At 42.2% G+C, this 23,840-nt stretch overlaps 1 protein-coding gene and 1 pseudogene across 3 annotated transcripts in view; both read left to right on the top strand.

Annotated features, from left to right (window-relative positions):
* CDH20 (cadherin 20) overlaps positions 1-23,840 on the top strand; it is a 207,211-nt gene that overhangs the window by 144,778 nt on the left and 38,593 nt on the right. For 2 of the 3 annotated variants that reach the window (XM_059140126.1, XM_059140127.1), the window contains 3 exons: positions 11,010-11,409; positions 21,426-21,720; positions 22,248-22,367. In XM_059140126.1, the coding sequence (XP_058996109.1) occupies positions 11,164-11,409; positions 21,426-21,720; positions 22,248-22,367 (661 nt within the window). In that variant the 5' untranslated portion in view covers positions 11,010-11,163. The remainder of the gene's footprint in view (positions 1-11,009; positions 11,410-21,425; positions 21,721-22,247; positions 22,368-23,840) is intronic. The other variant, XM_059140128.1, reaches the window with a different exon arrangement.
* Positions 15,048-15,167, top strand: LOC131812014 (small nucleolar RNA U3; annotated as a pseudogene).

The raw sequence follows: 23,840 nt of genomic DNA, 5'->3' as shown, positions 1-23,840 counted from the left end.
AATTCTTCAATATTTATTTTGTTTATTTTAAAATGCTTTTAAAATTTTAATCAGTTTTTATTTTATTTAAAGTAAAATATTTGCATTGGTCAAAAACAAAATAAAATAAGACAGTACTGGAAAGCTTATAATTAAAAAAAAAAAAAAAAAAGCAGTTCCTTGCCCCACCCCAAAACTCAACTCCTAAAGGCAACCCCAGAAGTTCTTTCTTCAGGTACTTGCCCCTATATTTCTAAGTAATATGTTAACACTATTGTGTATTCCTGGAATATTTATTTAATTTTTTAAAAGATTTTGTTTATTTATTTGAGAGAGAGAGAACACAGAGGAAGAGGGAAAGGGAGAACCAGACTCCCTGCTGAGTGGAAAGCCCCACGCAGGGCTCTATCCCAGGTAGGACCCAGAGATCATGACCTGAGCTGAAAGCAGACACTTAACCGTCTGAGCCACCCAGGCCCCCCATGAAATATCTATTTTAGATGATTGAAGCTGACTTCCCAGTAGGATAGTTGAGGATTTAGTCCTCTTTAAATATACTTCCACTCATTCTCCCCTCTCTCACCCTCTCAACATAGTTCTATTTCAATTTTCACTAAATTAGTCAAAATTTATGAATGAATGTTGTTTCCTATCAAGCAAAGTTGTACATTAAGATTCTAATTCCTGTTTTCTAGAACAGCTTTGTTTTTCTGGATTAACAACTGCCTAGTACTTTCTTTTCTCCTCTTCTTTATGCATGTGTCACTATTATTTTTTCAAGTGTTCAAAATATCTGTTTCATGGTTATTGGTAATTTTTCCAAAACCTGTAAGAATTTCTCAAGCCCTTTCATATCAGTTTCATTTCTTTCCCTGGTACCCTCCCTCCCCTAGTCTCACTTCTGTGTCAGGCCTAGTATATAATTGTTATCCTAGGGCTTTTCCTCACTAGTCTTCTATGTTGGATCTCCTTTCTCTAAGATCCCGTGTCTTTTTCTTAGTTTTCTCTATCATTTTGCTAAAATACATGACATTTCTCAATGATAATACCGAGTTCTAGAAGACAGTGGAGCAATTATCATCACAGACTTCTATTCATAACCAAACGACAGAATAAAAACATTTTAAAGGAAATGTAAATATAGCCATATGGTGAAGACTGGACCAATAGAGAGTCTAAGTTCAATAAAAAAGGGACAGGTAGAGAATGACCTTGAAAACAATTCTAGAAAAAGACACGCTCATATCAGCCCCTTTCCCCAGAATTAAAGAGATAAAAAGCTAAACCACCAGAGATAACTTTGTGGTCATTTCCCTTTAACTAGAGAACTAAAAAATATCCCCGAATTTTAGAGCACTATAATTTTTCAAATGCCAAATCCCTCATCAGGTTTCCCCGCATCTCTACAAAGGATTCCTTAACTTCATATTACAACAAATGATGCCAAGGTCTAGAGCACTTCTGACTTATCAGGGTTCATTTTATTCGCTGTCTAAGAACAAAACTATAACGTGTAAAAATTCATTGTTTTCTGGACTTTTTTGCCTTTATATTGTCTGATTATACATGCTTCTTAATACCTTGGTGGTAAAAACGGATATTAAGAATGAAAAAATATTAAATAAAATTAAAAGACTGAAGGCAGAAAGAATAATAATATCAAAGTGTTAAATATTTTTTACAGCTTAAAAACACATCAGCGGGTGCCTGGGTGGCTCAGTCACTTCAGTGTCTGCCTTTGGTTCAGGTCAAGACCCCAGGGTCCTGGGATTAAGTCCTGCATTGGGCTCCCACTCAGCAGAGAGTCGGCTTCTGCCTCTGCACCTCCCCCCACTCATGATCTCTGTCTCTCTCTCTCTTCATCTCTCTTAAATAAATAAATAAAATCTTTAAAGAAATAAAATAAATAAAAATACATCAGGACTCAGTTAATATTTACTAAACACCAGAGATGTGTCAACTGCTATACTAGGTATCCAGTTTAGGGATAAAAGACACTATCTGCGTCTTCAAGGAGCTTATAATATGGGGAAGAGAGAGACAAGTAAATAACTGTAATACCAAGTAATGAAGAGCCAACGGGAAATGCATGAGGCACTCTGAGGAGAGAGAAGAGATGGGAAACACAGAGGAAGTAAAAAAATAAAATAAAACAGAACTTCATCTATAGTAGGTCACGACAGTCTTTGACAACCTTTTAAATCTTTAAGCCCTTTAAAGGAGATATCTGCTCAGTAGGGAGCCTGCTTCCTCCTCTCTCTCTGCCTGCCTCTCTGCCTACTTGGGATCTCTCTGTCAAATAAATAAATAAAATCTTTAAAGAAGATATCTGAGCCTCAACAAAGTTAAGCAAACACCCAGCATCACACGTCGAGGGGCAGAGTTAGAAAGAGTCTTAAGCCAAAATGCCCTGAGTCCAAATTATGCATCATTTTCCAAAAGAGAGGTATTTTTGAAAACAGATATTAGAAGACAAACTACAGAAGAAAAAATAAATATCAGTGTGATTTGGGGGGGGTTATTTGTTTTACCAGGAGTTTTTTCTTTTCCTTGAACAGAGTATCCAGTTGTCCTCTATGTATACGCTCCTTACCCATTAGAAAAATGAAAGATAAAAAACGCATGACTCCAATGTGAGAGTGGGTATTGTGTAAAGCGAAAAACATCTGGGAGCTAACAGGTCGAAAGGTCCCTAGCTGAGCTGAAGCCCCAGAGTCAGCTTCACCAAGTCGGCCACAGAAAGGCACCTGGAGCAGGACCAGCCCGGGGTCAGCAGCAGGGGGCGTGCAGGCAGCCTGTGCTCTGGAAGCAGCCAGAACCACTCTCAGGGAGAGGAAGGAGCTCACATTCTTTATGTCCAAAGCTGCTTTGAAGTTTCGGACTAAAAAGAGAAGGAAAGTTCTTGCCTCTTTAAATAATCAGGCATAGAAGGATGAATTTTTTATCCCTAACTCTAAAACCAAATTTATTACCTTGCCTCTAACGAATGCCTCCTCCCAATTTCCAGCTGTAACCTAAGCACAGAACTTTCCTATCATTGTTTCATTAGCCCCTCAACCCCCGTACCCACGTTCCTTCACATGGATTCAGTTTCCCAGTGATGCAAACTCTGCCTCTTCCCCAATCCTCTTCCTACCCCAGGATTCCTGGCTGAAGTCCTCCTTAGGGATTCCCCGGGACTCTAAACAGACTCTCTCACCAGCTCTCCACCACTCTTTAGTAGCGACACTACTAAACAGTGATGGGACTCGCTCTGGCTGGTTTGCAAGCTCAAAAACCTTTAACCGCTCACTAGAAACAACTACAGATTCAAAACACTTCAAATCCAGCAACATTCAAGCTCCTAGCTACTGTTTTTTGCCTGTTTCCCCTGCGCCAGCTCTCATTACTCTCTCTTTTTTTTTTTTAAGATTTTATTTATTTATTTGACAGAGACATAGCGAGGGATGGAACAGATGCTGGGAGAGTGGGAGAGGAAGCAGACTTCCTGCTGAGCAAGGAGCCTGAAGAGGGGCTCGATCCTATGACCCTGGCTGGGATCGTGACCTGAGCCAAAGGCAGACGCTTAATGACTGAGCTTCCCAGGCACCCCCTCACTACTCTCTTGCAGGCCCCATTCTACACCCAAATTCAAGCTCTGCATCCTTCCTCTGCACCTTGGCACTTGCATTTGCTTTCCCTTGGAATACCCTCCTCTCCATCTTTCAAGGTCTAGTTCATAGGCTACCTTAAACTTTTCCTCTCTCACAGAAGTCATTTACCCCTCCCCTGACCTGACCTAGCACTGGTTTCAAGGTTCTGGCAATCCATGTCACAAAAAGACCTGTGTCACAGTCAGTCACATACAAAATGCGTGCTGTAGGGGCGCCTGGGTAGCTCAGTGGGTTAAAGCCTCTGCCTCTGGCTCAGGTCATGATCTCAGGGTCTTGGGATCAAGCCCTGCATCAGGCTCTCTGCTCAGCAGGGAGCCTGCTTCCTCCTCTCTCTCTCTGCCTGCCTCTCTGCCTACTTGTGATCTCCATCTGCCAAATAAATAAATAAAATCTTATTTAAAAAAAAAAACCATGTGCTGTAGTCGCTCCTAAGGCAGAATCCAAGTTCTCCCGCTCGCTCTCCCACCACATTTGCCAAGAGCTATGGTGTCAACACTCACATCATGGCCAGTTTAAGGAGCTGCAGAGAAACATGCAAATCAGCTCTCGGGAGAGCTGGTGGGAGCCGAGGAGCCATCCCAGCACACCATTACTGGTCCGTCTCTGTGTAAAATGGGAAAAGTATACCTTTTCATGGGATTCTTGCGAAGACTAAATGACAAAGTAAAGGTATAGGACTTACCCGGCCTAGCATGAAGTGAACACTCCACGCTAACGCTTCTGCTGTCGCTGCTTCTGCGATTCCTGCCGCTACCACGCTGTCATCACTGCCACCAGCGATGCCATAATGCCTACGCCTACTCCGACTACTACCAGTATTAATGGCAGTATCTCCCCCACTAAACTGTAAACTCCTTGAAGGAAAGAGGACAATTATTAAGCACCTACTGTTTTTCAAACACAAGGTTTTAACCATCTGCCAAATACCATGCTAAGAGCTTCATGTATATTTTCTCACTTAATTCTGACAATCACCCTGTGAGAGTCTATAATTATCTCCAGTCTGCAGACGACAAACAGAATGAAAGAGTTTAAGTCACTTGCTTAAGACTGCTAAGTTAAGAGGTCCTAGGGCTGAAACTGAAACTCCACTTCATTTGGCTTCACAAACCACTATTGATCAAGCATATTTGATGCTCAAATATTTATCAACTTAATAAGTTGAGTCTTAATTTTAGACAGCTAACTGAGTTTTGCCAAAAACTCTTCTTCCTATGGATTAACCTTTATGGTCCAGGAAGGACTACAGAACTGTCCTGCTTTCCTAAAGGTCTGTGCAAAGGCAAAGTTAAAGAGAAAACTGTAAGTAGCAATTATTTGCAACTTCTTTTGAGGAAGAACTTAAGCCAGAGAATTACTTAATTTAAAACACATGCTTTTTTAAAACGAACAAGCACAAATTTAGTGCAATTATAAATGCCACATAAGACGAGAAATCAGTGAGCATAGGAGACAACTCCGAAAAATCAAAATTGATCATTCTTGTCTAACTGTAGTCAGAGAAATTGCCCATGGACTTAACTGTACTTTCATAAGCTTGATTAAAAGAGAAAACTAGAGGAAGCATAAAGTAGGTCAAAAACTTCCTGACTCCTTTAGGATTAAAACATGTACTAGATACTAAGTGTGCATGAAAAGATGCATAAGAATCTATTTGCCATTCTTGGAAGATATGGAAAGAAAGACAGGGCATCCTCAAATGGAAAAATTAATTACAATGGAAATGAAAGCAAGGAGGACTTGGGCATGAACTCTAGTGAAAAGATTTCTTCAGTAGAAATGCCTTTGTTTATGACCTGAGCTGAGAGTTTACAGCTAGAGGGTCGGCATATGTGTAGGATGCTGAGGTGGTTTTTATTAAGGGCCTGACCAGGTTTTTCAAAGCCAGGTCCTAATTACGTAACTCACACTTTCTCCCATTTTTTTTGTTCTATTCTTCTCACCCACACATGGACACACACAAACACACACACACCCTCATATAAAACCAGATACTGGCCTAAATTCTTTGGTTCAATCACACTGGGCCTCCCCCTCAGCCACGTCAGCCCCATACTTCCATTTTTGAATTTCTTAAAAGCACTTCTTCTCATAAACTACTTTGGTTGTGGGGAAAGAAAAGGAAAGGAGCAAGTGGTGAGAAACGGAAGATTTCAGAGATGATAAGAGAGGAGTGAACATTGTAACTGAACTTTTAGGCTCAGAATTTCCAGTTTTTGAAGAACCTGGAGAAGTGGGAATTCACAGAAATATAGGTAAGCAAAATTAGGATAAGCAAAAGCAATGGCCACCTTTTCTACGAAATCTCCATGGAAATTAAATGTGCTTTGGTTTTTCTTCTGCTGCTCAATTTTTTTAAAAAAGGCAATACCATAATTCCTCAATTCTAGACACCATCAATTTATAAACAGCCTCTTTGAGGGGTAGAGAAAGGAAATGTGACCACATTAAATGTACACACTGACTCTAAGCCGTATTCACCGCAGAAAGGCTAACTTGGGGGTTGGAGCAAGTGTCATGAGGCTGGCCAAGCATGGAATAGGGGAGTGGAAGTGAGAGCACAACACAAATCCAAGAAATCCAGTACCTGGACAACCTCCTCCTGCTCTGCCGAGGGTCGGTCGCCTCCCTAAATAGGTAGCTTTGCGTAGGCTGGTACGTAGGTGGCCACAAAAGAAAGATGAAGTTTCTACTCACTCAATGACTGGCTGCCCAGGAGGAAACCGAAGACGACACATCTGCAGTAAATGAAAAAGACTTCAGGTCAGAGAAGTGTCTCATCTTCCAGCATTCAAAACCACAGTACACACCCTTTCCAAAACACACTCCCAGGGGCGGAGTCTGGTCAGCAGTACAGCCACACACATCCAGGTTAAGAAATGCTGCAAGTCCATTCACAGAAGCAATGAAAATATTTTCTTTATAGGATTCCACAATAGGTATCTTCTTGTTTGTGAAATATACATATTCAAAGATATCCCTATCACATGAACTTTTCTCTCCAATTTATACCACAACCACCTGCTCTGTTCTCTCTGGGTTCTATACTCTGTACTGAGAGCTGCGACTCGTAAGTGTGCTTACTCGTAGTTCTCAGATGAGACCCCTGAATGAGAGGCAGGATAGCATGATGGCCCTGAGATGCGTTTCTGACTGAATGCCACTACGCGTCCCAGTACGCAGTCTCATCTCACCACCATATCTAGGATCTTCGCAAGGTTTCTTTTCTCTTTTTAAGTACATCTTTAAGGCTCTTTCTAGAAGTAAAAGTGATAAGAAGTTTGGCAACCCAAAACCACAACACCACTGTCTATATTTACCTCTTAAAGACATGAGGTCGTATCAAAAAATGAAAACACTTTCTTCCCTCCAGAGGGGGAGTCAGCAGCAGAGGCAGCGGACTTTCTGCTTCTAGAGAGATGTCATTTGAGCTTTACTGAGCAATACTTCCATTAACCATGAAAAGCTCAGGAAAATTGGAATAATGAAGAAAAGAAATAAGAGGGAGACCGTAAAAGCCCAGTTCATTTCAAGGAGAAAGCAGTAACATTCCCTTCCCCCTACATTTTAAATATCACAACGAATTTAAGTAATGAAATAAACAATTCACCAAGAGCACACTTTATCTACAACTTTAATTTCTTCCTACTGTGTTCATTACCAAGCTGTTTGCTTTCTTCAGGCAGGATGGGGAAAAAACTTTTAAAAGACTCATTTAACACAGAAGTCAATTTCCACTAATGTATTCTTTGTGTGGCATATGTGGTCTTCCAAAGCAGATCTATACATACAAATATACATATATTAGCCTCTTCCTTTACAAGAACAGCAGAAATTAGCCCACCTTCCAACAGATCATCGCCACTATTATCCCACAGGAAAAACATGAACATGAGAACCATATTTTTTGTAAGAATTGAAAACCGGTTAGTATTTCTGATAGAACTGACATTCTTTCACTTGTATAAACAGCTCTAATTGTGAAAAGAATAACATAACTTTTGTAAGACCCAGATTTTATTTTCTGAAAAGTTAGGCAGGGAGTATTTTTCATGCATTCTGCCCAGAGGAGGCAAGAATAAAGTGCTTTCCGCCAACTGTAGCTATCAAGTCATTTAACACAAAGAGTTTACAGGTGCTGCGCGCTGTATTTGATGTCTGGAAGGGGGAATATGAGAGGCACACCCAGACCACCCAAGCTTTCACAGGATCACCAAGGACTCCACAGGTCCTAAATGTCCAGAAGCTGCTCTGGTATGTGTTCAGCGAAAGGGAAGAACATGAGGACCTTGCACTCGTGTGCAGGAGGCCAAAGTGGGCAGGAGAGACAGATGAAAGCTCAGGCAGCTGCACCACCTACAAAATATTCATCACAAAGATTCCAAAGAACACCTTTTTTTCTCAAGCTCTTCAGATCACACCGAGGTAAAGACAGGAACTTTTAATTGGCAAGAATGCATGTCTAGTTTATAAGAGATGAGAGAACATAAGGGACAGTATTTAAAATCCCCCCAAATTTCCTCAAATCTCATTCTGTCCAGAAATTGAGCATACTAGCAGGAAAGGGGACATCTGCACACTCCCGCACACAAACATGCCTGCACCTGAGCACCTAGAATCCGAAAGCAAGATTCTAAAACCAGCTAGAGAAAATACAAAATAGTCAAAATAATACTTAGGCGGGGCACCTGGGTGGCTCAGTCAATTAAGCATCTGCCTTCAGCTCAGGTCATGATCCCAGAGTCTTGGGATTGAGCCCCGCATCGGGGAGTCTGCTTCTCCTTCTACCCTTCACCGTGCTCATGCTCCCTCTCACTCTCTCTCTAATAAATAAGTAAAATCTTTAAAAAAGTGCTTAGGCAAAATGTGCACATGTGAAACAGACATAAAAGGAAATATATTAAAGTATATACAATGAGTTCTAGCTTTAATAAATGCAACCCCGAAAAAGAATTTTTCTCTACAGAGTTTTCTAACAGCTAGTCCTTCATTAAGTTCCTTTATATGGAAAAAAAATAATTGTGGTTATTACAGAATTAGGCTAGGCCACAATCGAATACCCCACAGTACTTATCCCAAATGTAGAAATCTGTGAAATAATATATATACATTAAGCCCTTTCAGAATGTTGGTTCAAAAAGTGCCCACGAGATATGGTTCAGGCTTAGCTTCACCATTTCTTTTTTTTTTTTTTAAGATTTTTAAAAAATTTTATTTATTTGACAGAGGTCACAACTAAGCAGAGAGGCAGGGAGAGAGAGAGGGAGAAGCAGGCTCCCTGCTGAGCAGAGAGCCCGATGTGGGGCTCTATCTCGGAACCCTGGGGTCATGACCTGAGCTGAAGGCAGAGGCTTTAACCCACTGAGCCACCCAGGCACCCCAGCTTCACCATTTCTAACACAACCCAGGCAAGCTCTCCTTGGGTGGTTGCTCTAACGTCAGCTGGCTGGCACCTCAGTCATTTACAGAGTACATTCACCCTCGTAATCCTGGCGGAGAGATCCTCAGATAGTCCTGTGAAGTAGGCAGGCGAATTTTCCTTCCCTACTTACCTGGAGGAACCAAAGTTTATAGAATGAACAAGTAAGAGGTAATGAAAATAGAACCAGGGGGACAAACTGGGGAATACGCAGCCTAGCGCTCTCTGGGGAGTTATAGATGGCTTTGTGTCTTGCAACACATGGAATATTCCCCTTATGACCATCCATCACAGTATTCTGGTGACAGCTTCGGGGGTCATGCCCTTTAGTCCACCTTCTAAGTCCCGAAAACAGCATAGCTATTTCTCACCAACCTTTTTCATTAATCCATCTCCCTGGGTTAAGCCTCCTTTCAAAACATCTCTTCTTAGACCAGCATCAAAGAAACATGAGCTGGGTTTCTGTCCATCAGTCCAAAGAGGAAAACTGCTAATACTTGGTAACCAACCTTCTAGCACACCACTGCTCTTCATTAACAAACACATCACCTTAAATAAGGCATACCTAGCTTGCTTTTATTTAACAGTCAAGCTGAGTTTAAGAGCTAGAACGTGAGGCACAGCCTCCCCTCAGGTTACAGAAATTCTACAGTCTCCCCCGGCTGGTCCCCTTTATCAGTTCTCACCGAAGTGATTTCTCACACAGAAATGAAATGGCATATTGTGTGAAATGATTATAAGATATCTTTTTTAATTCCTTTGTTCATTTCAATAGTGACTATTTGAGAGAATGCTAAAATGAGTTCTGATGGTGACAGGTAGAAGGTGGTAATTGAGGTGCCATCAATGCATTCATTTTAAACCACTTGTAGAAAGGGAGCATTATTTGGTTGCATGGGACTGAAATCCCCAAACACACACATCTATTCTGAGACGCTGACAGTTCTCCACATTAGCAGTGAGAATATTAAGCCCACAGAAGACATTTTGGTTGTTCCGACAGAGTGGAGGGAGTGCTATGCCATTTCATTACGCCCAGCGGAAGTAAAGGAAGAAAAGGTGGATGAGGTCATAGCCCAGGAGTGAGGTCACCAGCTAAGTTGCCTTCATAGCAACAAAAGAAGTTTGACTGATGAAAAGGTGTCCCCGGGGTAGAAGTCAACATCCCTCTGTCTAAATGAGTCTTTCAGATCAGGAAAGAAATGTGTCGGCTGGCCTCTCCTGACATGCCCACAGTAGCATGTGACTAAGGGCACTTTAAAGTCTGTTGTGAGTGATAGAATGATTACCTGACCATTCAAACCCTAGAAAGGCCACATTAGCTGCCCCTCTCAGGGCTTCAGAGCCAGAGCAGTAGACTGTGAAACTCAAATTCCACAAGGAACTCAGAGAATGATTAAAGTCAGAAGTGATCTGTGGCTGCTTCTAAATGAAATCTGAGATTCCTAACGTTATCAATAACATGGGGAAGACATAAGATAATTGTGGGTGGCAAAAAAAGGCAGTTAGATTTGCTTTTGGCTTTTTAATGAGCCACGAAAAGCAACTGGGCTAATGAAAATATTAGTTATTAGCTGTAAATTTGGAAATGAATGCTGTTTTTAAAAGTTTAGGAGGCTGTCTGATACAAATATTCCAAAGAGCCCGCTATTAATTCAAGACAATCAATAATACAGCATCACCCTCCAGCTATGTTACCAATGAGAAGAAATTTATTCACCAGTTTTATTCCCACTGAACCATATCCAAAGGTTTGGGATTGATTATAGCAAGATAGGTTGTCTTCTTTTTATTAAAATATTATTTGTTTCTCAAACATTTCTAAAGCAATAACATGTTATGACTCAATAATTCGTTGAGTAGAGAACAGAATATTTACTGACATTTCTTGAAAACTTGCTATAAGCCCACAGGAGAGGATCTGACATCAACACAGTGTGTTCTCCTTAACTTGACAGGAAGTCAACTTCAAGCAGACTGACTCAAATCGAGATCTCCTTTGAGAAGCTTAAGTGTCCAGGAAACTGCATTGGTATTTTTTCACTTGGAAAATACTCGAGTTCCAGTGGCTTTACCATCCTGCACCTTACTTTCTGAAAACCTGGCAATCCCATGTGGACTTCTGGTAGAATGAGCAATGCAAAGAGCTGGCTGGGACTTGGCATGTCCTTGTACTTCTGGGGACTGATGGACCTTACAACCACCGTTCTCTCGGGCACACCAACACCACCAGGCAAATTAGAAGCACTTCTGTCAGACAAGCCACAGTCACACTCGCGGACAAAGAGGAGCTGGGTCTGGAACCAGTTTTTTGTTCTGGAAGAGTACACTGGAACTGATCCTTTGTATGTTGGCAAGGTAAGAATGGCCACACAGACAAATTACCAGGGTATCGAATATTGAAAGGGAGTACGAATATGAATCGAGTAAGAGAGGTCACCTAGCCTGTGTTGCAGTCCTGAGAACAATTTTAACTAGCCGTATGTTACTTGACAGTTAGCTGAAATCTAATTTTGGCTTTGTCAAATCCCAGTCAGAAAAGGAAAGACTTCTCTCCTTGTCCAAGGCTCTGTTCTAAGTGGGAGAAAACAAGGAATTGGATTTTGGAGGAAAAGCCTGGGACCCTGCAAGAGCCATCAGAGTCCCAAAAGAGGCAGCAGCGGCATGGGGAATAGCAGAATGGGGAAGAGAGAAACGGGCAAATGCAAAGGGGGGAGCAGAGGGAGCGCTCCCTTTTTTTTCTTTTTTTTTAATTTTCCCAAAGCATTTCCATAGGTATTGCCTGGGGCCTAATTTTAATGGGGGGGGGGGGGTATAAAACATTCTTCATTTCAGAAGATCCTAGCAAGTGCTTTAGGAAAGTTGGAGACAATCAATGAATATATTTATAAACTTTACACTCGAATTCCCTTGATTTATCTACCATCATTTCATTTTTAATCCAGGCTTTCTCCGGTGTTTACTTTATTTGGATGTTAATCAGAGACCATTTTGTGAAAGCAACCAAGTGAGAGAAAATGGGAAACAAGGACCTAATTAAAAAATAAATAATTCATTCAAATGATAACTTAAACACTTGTTTAGCACAGAGGCTAAGAATGTGGGTTTCAGAGTCAAACATATGTGGGCTCAAAACCCAGCTTTGCCAATTGCTTCCAGAACAACTCTGGAAAGGACGTGAAGCCCCATTAGCCTGTTTCCTTAAACATCAAACAGGGATAACAAAAGAACTAAAACTTCTCAAAGAGTTGTCTGCATAAGCTCTTTCCCCAACTCCTACCTACTTCTGAGTTCAGATCTGACTTCTGTCCACTGCATTAAAGTCGTGTTTTCAGTGCTTCCAAGGACCCCCTACTACTAAATCTCGTGTTACATTGTACACAACCACCCACCTCGTGTGCTGCTGATCAGTCCCTCCTTCTTGAATCACTTTCTTCTCTCTGCCTCTAGACCTTCACAATCCCATTTTTCCCTCCTTCCTTCTCAGCCTCTCTGCGGCCCTCTTCCCTCCTCAAGACCACAGCCATCCGTGGTCTGGCTCGTCAACTTTGCCCGGGCGTCTTCTCTACCGACATTCATTCTCTGGAAGGATTTGTCATCCCTATGGCTTTAAACACCACCTCTAAACCAGTGACTCCAAAGCCTCCATCTCTGGCTCAGGCCGCTTGTCAGGGCTTCAGACTCATAAACCTTATCGCATATGTGACAGTTCCACATTTTTGACTCAAAGCCCTCCTAAATGTAGCATATCCGGTAAGGAATTCTTGGTTTTCCTCCCAAACCTGTCCCCAGTCTTCCCTATGTTATTAGCACTGCCTGCCTTCACTCAGTTTCTAAAACCAGAGATAAGGTGGTCATTCTTCCCTTTCTCTTGCCCCCTCCCCCAGTCTACCTGCCAATCATCAGTCCTCTGCTAAAATACATCCCAAATCCTTCATTTCTCCCACCCCCACTTCCACTGACCTCTCTCAGCTGGGCAAACACCTCGATCCCAACTAGTTTCCACAATTCTACCCACACTTTCTTCTGATCCATTCTCCACACGAGAGTCAGATCACGTCACTCTGCTTACATCCCTCAGTGCGCTCCCACTGTCGTCTGAATCCCCAGGCCTCCTCCCCACAGCTTCCGAAGCCAGCCCTCTCTGCTCCAGCCTGCTTCCTGGCCTCCCACCACATCACAAGCCACTCTTTCTTTCCCTTCCTCCTGTGTTCCAGGGACATAGCCTTCCGGCATTTCCTACAACTTGCCAAGCTTTGCCTAATTGTTCTCCCATAATAAAATATTCTTCATCTGGCTTCTGTGGTGGTTGGCTTCTCCTCACTCTTTAGGATTCATTTTGAATCTAGGTCTTCCTAGACCATGCTCTAAGGTAGGCCCCTCCGTTAGACTCTCTCACAGTCACTATTTTTTTCAGAGCTCTAATCACAACCTACAACATCTAATTCATTGGTTTATTTATGAGTGCTGTCTGAAGCCTTGGACTAGACTGTAAGCTCAGTGAGGGCAAGGACAGTGCTCCCATTTTATCTCCAGGGCCTAACACAGCACCTGTCACATAGAAGAGGCTCAAAAAGATATTTAATAAGTGGATACTTCATGGGGTGGTAAGGATTAAATAAGCTAACACATGTAAAGTGCTCAGCACAGGACCTGGTCCAGAGTAAGATCTTACTGATCATTAGTCTGTAACGATAGTAGTGACAGTGGCAGTAGCGGTAACAGTCGTAGATAGGGATTCGGAGACAGGGATATCATTATACGAACTCAGCAGCTCCTTAAAGCATGTAACCTAACACAGCTGCAAATCTCTTAGCCTCAAAATCTGTGGCTTCTCTTTGAGTTCTTCCTTTCCTTCCCTCCCTCCCTCATGCATAACCAGTCACCAATATCTCCTCGACAGTTTCTCTCAGATTCACCTCATCCTCTACCAGGCTCTGTCATTACTGTGGTCCCTCTGCTCCTCATGATTAGATTAACTGAGCAGCCACTGCCCGTCTCCCTGTAGAGAGAATCTTCCCAGTCCTCCCCTGGCCCAGGACTCAGAACATTCATCTCCTTGAAGCACCCTTTCCATCATGTCACTCCTCTGATTCAGAAAGCATTGTAGCTCCAATGCTTATCAGAACTCTTAGCATATAGTTCAAGGACTTGCAGAAAATGAGTCTTCCTCCCTTATCCAGCCCTCCCCTGCGATTCTCAAATCTCGTCCTGATGCCATGCTGGTATCCTTACTGGCCCTGATAACATACCACTTCTGTCCCTAACACAGACATGTACTCATTCTATTGCCCTACCCAGGACACGATGTCACCGCCTCTCTGTTCAATCACATTCCAGTTTCTCAGGGCCTTAGTTTAAAAGCCATTTTCATCATGAACACATCTCCTATCTATTCAAAGACTTTTAACTCCTATTTGTAAAATATTTCTTCCAACTAGACATATATGGCTACTGCTAAACTTTAAGAAATACATTTATTTGGGGACACCTGGATGGCTCAGTTGGTTAAGCAGCTGCATTCCACTCAGGTCATGATCCCAGGGTCCTGGGACCAAGCCCTGCATTGGGCTCCCTGTTCTATGGGGAGCCTGCTTCTCCCTCTCCCTCTGCTTGCTGCTCACCCTACTTATGCTCTCTCTGTCAAATAAATAAATAAAATCTATGAAAAATCTTTTAAAAGATCTTAAAAAGCTCTCTCCTTTCCTAAAAAATAGAAAGAAAGAAAAGAAAGTACATTTATTTGTATTCAACAATCTAGAGCCCTATTCCCTTTTCCCAAGGGCAGAAGCTGAGATGCCAGCCTTTCCTAGGCTTCCCCAATACTGAGTACCCAGCACAGGGCTGGACATATGACACTAGAGAAAGGCAAAGGTTTGTACTGGGCTACCACGGGGCTATGTGTCAGTCACAGTCACATGGAGCAGATCATTTAATCATCATAACAGTGCAGTGAGGTAAGTGTGATTCACCACTTTTAGATAATTAGCCTGTGAAAGACTATACTTCCAGGGCTCATTTCTATAGTCTGTTACTAGATAATTAGCCTGTGGAACGCGGTTCAGAGAGGTTATGCTTATTGTCTGAAAATACAAAGAAGGTAACAGAAAATCTGACACCGCAGCCACAGGCTTCTCTTTTCATTGCCCTGAGACTCAGCCCTGAGAAACACAATGAAAAGTCAATGGTGTTAGGGCACCAGGAATCCGACCAAGCCCAACTGCTTCCTGATGTGGGGAACTTAGCTGTCTAGCACCCTCTCTCTTGTACTCATGATTAGCGCCCTCCCGTTGTTACCGACACGCAACCCAGGACACAGAACCCCCGGGGCATCTCTACAGCCTTCTTACTCAGCCAGCACTGAGCAGCCAGTGGAGTGGGGTCTGACCCCGCATTATAGATTCACTTACCCAGGCACTTCCCCTCTCTGTTCTGAAAGAGAATTTATCCACCTTTCATTCCCTCTCTCCCAAGGGCATTTAGCTTGTCACCTTGAGCTCTGGAAGATGTCTGTTTAGAGAGCCTGCCTGAGTATTTGCTTATTTCAGAGGAGTATGGCAACAATTATCAGCTGTAATTGCTATGGCCTTATAAAATCCACACTGGGCCTTCCAGGGACAAGGCAGTGTCGAGCTAAAGCTAGATTATATTGACATATGCAAAGAGCGGGATGCAGAGAGTGTGTGCGTGGGCACGAAGCTGTGGTTCCAAGGCATGCTGAGGTTAACAGCTACACGGAAGCTGTCTAACCGCGAAGTGTAAGCACTGCTGAGCTCCTGGAATTGTACGAAGCACTATGAGAGATGATAAAAAAGACTGAAAATCACCCTTGTTTTTAAATATTAAATCAACTAAGATTTTTCATAGTCTACCAGGACTTCACACCACTCACTACTCCTTTGACTGAACATCTTATGAACTCCAACATTATTAGGATACCTGTCTTATTCTTTCTGGATTTGGGGAGGAAGAATGTTTTCCCAATATGTACATAACCATGTGCTGCCAACTCCATTCCAGAAGCCCCTTACCTTCATCTGAAGAGCTGGTACTCAGTCAGCATTAGCAGAATTTAATACAAACAGATTATAAACACATTTTTATTACACTGCCAGTTTGCTGAGTGACGTAAGGGAAAGCTATCAATGCTCGCGTTTGCAGTGGTCATAACCAGATGTGTATTCTATGGCTGGCAAACCCTAATGCTACATGCACATTACCATGCTGATTCCTCAGCTAGAGTCTCTCAGCTCTGTATTCACCTTTCCCTACGCGCCACAGCGATGTCAGTCAGGGCTGGGACTCTGCGAGCCACAGTTTCTCCTTTTTGGACCAGCACCCCATTGGGTTCCGACAGTAGAATGTACTAGAGGGAGAATCAGAGGCAGGAGGAGGGAGAAGGGACTTGTTCCTGCTACCCAGCCAACAGGTGCTTCCAGTTCCCGGATCCTCCCCACACGCCCAGCACCAGCCTCATCGCATCCCCTCAGAAAGCGCAGCACACCAGGATGGCAGCCCCTCCTCAGAAACCTGGGTCTGAAGTCTGAAAGAAGTGGGTGCTGGGGGCACCTCCTCCATGCTCCTGAAGCTCCAACCCCAGGTGACAGCACTCCCTCTTCGGAGCCCTCAGGTCCAGAATTCTCCAAACATCTAGATTCCAGGAGCCCCAACTGCTGCCCTCTGCCCCCAGCCAGAGGGACACTAGCTGTTTCCTAGAGTTTCTAATCCTCTAAAATCTCAGTGTTCCCTTTTGCCTTTCTAATTCTCCACATTAAATTTGCTCTGCTAAAATAACTGGTCTAGGTTTTGTTCCCTGACTGGATCCTGAAATGATACAATTATATTCCTAAGAAAGCAGGGGTTTTTTTTGTTTGTTTGTTTGTTTTTTAAGATTTTTATTTATTTATTTGACAGAGAGAGATCACAAGTAGACAGAGAGGCAGGCAGAGAGAGAGAGGAAGGGAAGCAGGCTCCCCGCTGAGCAGAGAGCCCAATGTGGGACTCGATCCCAGGACCCTGAGATCATGACCTGAGCCAAAGGCAGCGGCTTAATCCACTGAGCCACCCAGGCGCCCAAAAGCAGTTTTGTATAAGCAAACTCTGGTCCCTTTCATACCTGGTCCCCATTTGTTCCTGTCATCATGCTTCTCTCACCCCCTCCTCCGTCCCTTCTCTCAAGGGCTCACAAACACGCACCCAGAAGCTACCTGAAAGATGCTGCTAGCTCTTTTAAAACAAAGGTGACTTTTCACAAAAAACTTTAACCCTAATCCTATACCCTACATCACTCATTCTAGACAATTTTATTGAGCCCTTGCTACATGTGAGAATCCATACTAAAATGAAAGCCACATGAGGTTCCTACCTTCAAGGAACTTACCATCCAGAGAATTCCTCAAATTCTTCTCCCAATACAGACAAAAACAAAAGATAACAGATCTGATGTTCAACCCAGACTCTACTGACATCAGCCAGCTGGATGGCTCCCAAGGAACCTGGACCTCTACAGCAGCAATGATAGCCTTCTGTTACTTACTAAGCACACTCCATACACAGAATACTCACTTAAGTTTGGCCTGTGATAACAGTAAGTATGCTTAGTTTTTTTTAAGGACCACAGGACAAAACTTTTTAGATAATAAGTAGAACACCTCAAAATAATCCTGGGTACGTTATGTCAGCTTCTATTCTTTTTTCTTCTCCCTAAATAATCTGCCATGCCCTGGATGAACTTATTTCCGGATTACATGTCTTCATATACAAATACACAGCATTTTTAAAATTATGTTAGTCAAAATACAGTAGTACATCACTTGTTTTTGATGCAGTGTTCCATGATTCACTGTCTGCGTATTTAACACCCAATGCTCCATGCAATCCATGCCCTCCTTAATACCCATCATTAGGCTCACCTATCCCCCTTACCCCCTCCCTTCTAGAACCCTGTTTATTTCCCGGAGTCGAGAGTCTCTCATGGTTTGTCTGCAACTCCAATTTCTCTCCCTTCATTTTCCCTTCCTTCTTCTAATGTCCTCCATGCTATTCCTTATGTTCCACAAATAAGTAAAACCATATAATAATTGACTTTCTCTGTCTGACTTTTTTCACTTAGCAGTCTCTCCTCCAGTCGCATCCATGTTGGTACAGAAGTTGGGTATTCATCCTTTCTGATGGCTGAGTAATATTCCATTGTGTATATGGACCACATCTTTTCTATCCATTCGGGCATCTTGGATCTTTCCACATTTTGAGTACTGTAGACATTGCTGTTATGAACACTGGTGTGCATATGGCCCTTCTTTTCACTTCATCTGTATCTTGGGGATAAATATCCAGTAGCACAACTGCAAGGTCATAGGGTAGCTCTATTTTTAATTTTTTGAGGAACCTCCACACTGTTTTCCAAAGTGGCTGCACCAATTTGCATTCCCACCTACAGTGTAAGAAGGTTTCCCTTTCCCCACAACTCTTCCAACATTTACTGTTTCTTGCCCTTGTCAATTTTTGCCATTCTACGTGGTGTAAGCTAGCATCTCAATGTGGTTTTGATTTGAATCTCCCTGATGACTAATGATGATGAACATTTTTTTCATGTGTCTGTTACCCTTTTCTATTTCTTCTTTGGAGAAGTGTCTGTTCATATCTTCTGCCCATTTTTTGACTTATCTGGTTTTTGGGTGTTGAGTTTGAGGAGTTCTTTATAGATCTTGGGTATCAGCCCTTCATCTGTAGTGTCATTTGCGAATATCTTCTCCCATTCCTTGCGTTGCCTTTTTGTTTTTGTTGACTGTTTCCTTTGCTGTGCAGAAGCTTTTTATCTTGATGAAGTCCCAAAAGTTCATTTTCGCTTTTGTTTCCTTTGCCTTTGGAGATGTGTCTTGAAAGAAGTTGCTATGGCTGATGTTGAAGAGGTCACTGCCTATGCTCTTCTCTAGAATTCTGATGGATTCCTGTCTCACACTGAGGTCTTTTCATCCATTTAGAGGTTATCTTTGTGTATGGTGTAAGAGAATAGTCCAGTTTCATTCTTCTGTATACAGCTGTCCAATTTCCCCAGCACCATTTATTGAAGAAATTACTTTTTTCCCACAGGATATTTTTTCCTGCTTTGTCGAAGATTAGTTGACCACAGAGTTGAGAGTCCATATCTGAGTTCTCTATTCTGTTCCACTGGTCTATGTGTATGTTTTCATGCCAGTACCATGCTGTCTTGGTGATCACAGCCTTGTAACATAGCTTGAAGACTAGGGCACCGGGGTAGCTCAGTTGGCTGAACACCTGACTCTTGGTTTTGGCTCAGGTCGTGATCTCATGGGTCGTGAGATTAAGTCCTGCTGGCTCCAAGCTCAGCGAGGGAATCAGCTTGGGATTCTCTCCCTCTGTCCCCCTTCCCCTCTGTACACACTCTACCTCTCTCTCTCAAATAAATCAATAAATCTTAAAAAAAAAAAAATCCTGAGATTCTCTCCTCCTCCTCCAAACCCCATTCCTTTGCCTGGAAACACAGTTCCAGATCAAATGGATTTTCATTTCTTTATGACCAAGTTCCAATAAAATGGCTTTTTATTCTACACAATAAGAGCTGGGCACCTCTGGGTTTTTTAACTGCATAAATAGAAGACTTAGATTGCAAGAAATAATAATACTGTATATGCAATGAGGAAATGTGAGAATTTCATACTCTAAACAGAATTCTCTAAGTAGAAAAAAAATTCCTCGGCCATTTATTCGGTCAATGTTATTCTATTTGCCCTCTCTAGATAAGACGCAGCTGAATTCCTCTCGGCGGCAAAATCGCTGCCTCCATGATTTGGCCAGGAGTCAGTTTGAAATCAACTCAAAGCGAGCCTCAACCTCCAAACCCATCCCTGTCTGAGGATGTCATGAACACATTTTCAGGTGTCCTCTTCGTGTCTGTGCCATTTCATGCTCAGAGTAACACCGTCCTAGCCGTGCTTCAGGCAGCCTTCTATGCCCTTCCCCGTTAGACTATGAATAATAAAAAAGCCAAAGGTTGTTTGTGCTGCCTCTGCTACACTCCTGAAGGCTTGAAGGGAGCAGAGAAGAGCTGGGCATGTTAATACCCTTTTCTCTATGCATATCGCCGTCATTATTACCATCATCATAATCGGCCCCATTTATAGCATTCCTATTATGGGAAAGACGCTGTGCTAGGTGCTTTACATACATTAATTTCTAATGATCCCAACAACCCTTCAAAGTAAGTATTAATGGTGCCCTCTACATTTATAATATTAGAAATTTGAGAGTAATAAACATTCACTACTTTGTCCAAGTCCCTCAGCTTATAACTGACATTATGTTTTAGGCCAGATACATCTGCCTCCACTAGCCTAAAGCTAAAACTGGTTGTCTATTTTATAAACTAAATCTCTGAACCATGCAAAGTGCTAAAACCCACTTTAGAGAGAGACTGTTACTTATATGATAACACAAACCTTCAGAATTCTTGCCATAGAACGTTATCCGTAATTAGAGATGCAGAAATGTATTTCTAGGCCCTAGTATGAAAATAGTGCCCTGGACTCCTTTTGAGAGTGCCTTATTCATTACAAAGTAATCCAGGAGATAACATAGTTGGATGGGCAGATAAAAGCATGTCCCTAACTCAACTATCCACATATAGATTTGAGTGATTCAATTACAAGCCCAGGAACTGGTCCCACCAAAGAGAGATACACTGATGCAAATACAACAACCAGCTGTTAAATCCATTCTGATACCCAGAACACAGGCATGCATACATAGTCCTGTTGAATGAAATTACTGAATCGGGACTGCAGAATCAGAGTTGCAGGAGTCCCTGGAGGTCATTTACAATTTCCAGGATAGTGGCCATAGCCTATTTATTAATCAGTCCATCAGTTTTTCAAGCAACTTGAATCATCACAAGGTTTTTGAAACTCCAAAACTTAGTTTATGTCAAATACTTATTTTAAAATGTTAGTTTTGCCCACTTTTTTTTCTTAAGTGGAAATGCTAGGCTCCTCCTTAGTAGACTTGCTCTTACTCTCATGCTGGGGGCCTATACTTCCCAGAACTCCTGTTTTCCATATTTCTCAGGGCAAGGAACCTAAAAATACAGTAGTAAATTCAGGATACTGAATGTGATGTGGAAAGAATTTTACTTATTCATCAATCTATATTTGGTCTTTGATACAATCATGTTCAATGTATATTAATTCTTTGTAGACCAACAATTTAAATGTTTGGGTGAAAGAAATTCTTTCAAAGAAAATCATAAGTTTGAAAAGGAAGTCATAAGCTTGGATCAAACTGAAAATCGATTAATTTCCACCACGTCTTCATATGCATAATGAGATTTGGGGGTTTGTTTGTTTGTTTTTTCTTAGCTTCACTCAGACATGGACAGGGGAGATGGATCCATCAAATACATCCTCTCAGGAGAAGGTGCAGGTGTCGTGTTTACCATCGATGACACCACTGGAGACATCCATGCCATTCAGAGGCTTGATCGAGAGGAAAGGGCCCAGTATACTTTAAGGGCTCAAGCCCTAGACAGGCGGACTGGCAGACCAATGGAGCCAGAGTCAGAGTTCATCATCAAAATCCAAGACATCAATGACAATGAGCCCAAGTTCCTGGATGGACCTTATGTCGCCACTGTGCCAGAAATGTCACCAGTGGGTAAGGTGGAGAGTCACTGATTCTCACAGACAGCAGTTCTTCTACAGAAGATCCTCCTCTCTATACACAGAGAGAATGTGCAAAGCAGCTCACAAATTCTAAAACTGGACCAAAAATGACAACCAAGTCCCTAGGCAGGAAACTACTTAGACAGTGAAATCAGCCACAGTAAAAAATAATAGTAACAATAAGCTTAGAATTGTTATTCAGTTCTGATTCTTAAAAGATAGAAGGTAGACAGATAAATGTTTGATTCATAAGGAAGAAGCATTTTGGTATTATCAAAAAAGCAATGAAGAACCCAAAGACTGTGTTGTTCTTACTGGTTACTAAGAATTTGAAACACGAATTAACTCCTGTCTCACTAGAGAGGCACAAGTTAGGAGCTATGGAAGCTTGACCTCAAAAAGGGTTCTCCCAAGGAAGCAAACGTAACAATTGCAAATGCGTTAAGATTGCCTATTCAGCACTGCTTCCAGCCTTTAGCTATTCAACTTGAACAGGTTTCCACCATCTCTCTTCCTCAGGGACCTCTGTTATCCAGGTGACAGCCACAGATGCTGATGATCCAACCTACGGCAACAGTGCCCGGGTAGTGTACAGCATTCTCCAGGGCCAGCCATATTTTTCTGTGGACTCCAAAACAGGTATGTGATGCAATGTCATCAGAGCTGGTTGCTTTATTCCCTACTAATTCATAGCTGCTACTTATGATAAACCCAACTCTCCTTTTCCAGGACTCTATAGGGACTGTATTAATGAAAGAAGATTGTTACAAGCTTTAGGATTAAGACAGCAAACAACCACTGCGCTGGTGGGTAAAAGCAGCACTATGTCTAGACAGTGTACAGAGTCTGACTGGAGAGGCCAAAAGGCCTGCCTACACAAAGGGACATCCTCACTAGCCTTCAGTAACTCCTACAGCTGAATTTATTCCCAGAGACTGTCTTTTATCACTCCAAGAAGACCTAAGAGGATTGACACATTAACCTAGGCTCACTAAAGAACTAGGATCATTGATTTTGGAAACTATGAAGAGCCTTAGGGGAACCATCCAGTCCATTACCGGTCACTTAACAAATAAGGAAACTGGGAACTGAGACCCAACGAAGTGCTTCTCTCTGTAGATATGTGCCCTGACGTTTGGTCTGATGCTCTCCCCACTGAACGACCCCGTACTAAGTAGAGAACGTGGCCAGAATAAGGGGATACCAGGACACAAAGATTTTGCTGAGGGGGGAAAGAGCGCAGAACATGGGATGTGGCCCCTAAAAAGGCAAGTGCTGAGTGGGAAGCTCTCACAGGGAGGACAACTAAAAGAACTGGATGTGTAAGAACGAATGTGGCAACAAAGGACAGACAGACAGAAGTCTGGTTGTGGTTTTTTGTTTTTGTTGTTTCTTTCAGTTTTACGTGAAAGCTTTGACTACAGAATTTATGTTTTATCATTATTACCCTGCTTGTGCCAAGCTTTCTTCCTTGTAAAATACTTTCATAGACATTACCATACTTGAGCCTCCCGTTATTCCTGTGAACCTGTGAGATACACGGCAGTAGTGTTATTCTCGTTCTACATACAGGAAGACTGAAGACCTAAGAATAATTAACAAGGAACTTGAGTAAAGAAACGTACAGCCTCTGAGGTAGAGTAAATGGTTAACACTCAAAGTCACCTCTCCATTTGAAAGAGAAAAAAATACATTTCTATTAGCAACCTGATAGAATTTTTTTTCCAAAAGTCCTAAGGGGAACCAGGCATTCAGAAAATTATATCGTAAAAGCAGAAAGTGAGGAAGTATAAATTAGGAGGAGGAAAGAAAAAAAGGTTGCAGTGAGGGACTTCTATAAAACAGTAACTTTAACAATTCTGCAGAAGGGGAGGGAAAGTGGGGGAATGCCCACAGGGAAGAAAATACAGGCAGGAAGAGGGCAATGTGTCCTTTATATCCTAAGAGGAACCTTATATTATTTTGACAGCTCCCAGGGGGCATCTTAAGTGTTAAGGTCAAAAATACATGAAAAGATAGTTATTGCTGTGCCCATAGGGCATTTAAAAAAAAGAAAATGCTGCATATTTCACTTCAGAATGTTGTTACTATAATGCAATATATACACTTCAG

Source organism: Mustela lutreola, chromosome 11, assembly GCF_030435805.1.
Source record: "Mustela lutreola isolate mMusLut2 chromosome 11, mMusLut2.pri, whole genome shotgun sequence".
Lineage (NCBI taxonomy): Eukaryota > Metazoa > Chordata > Mammalia > Carnivora > Mustelidae > Mustela > Mustela lutreola.
Note: the sequence above shows the minus strand (reverse complement) of the source record. Positions and strands in the feature narration are given on the sequence as shown.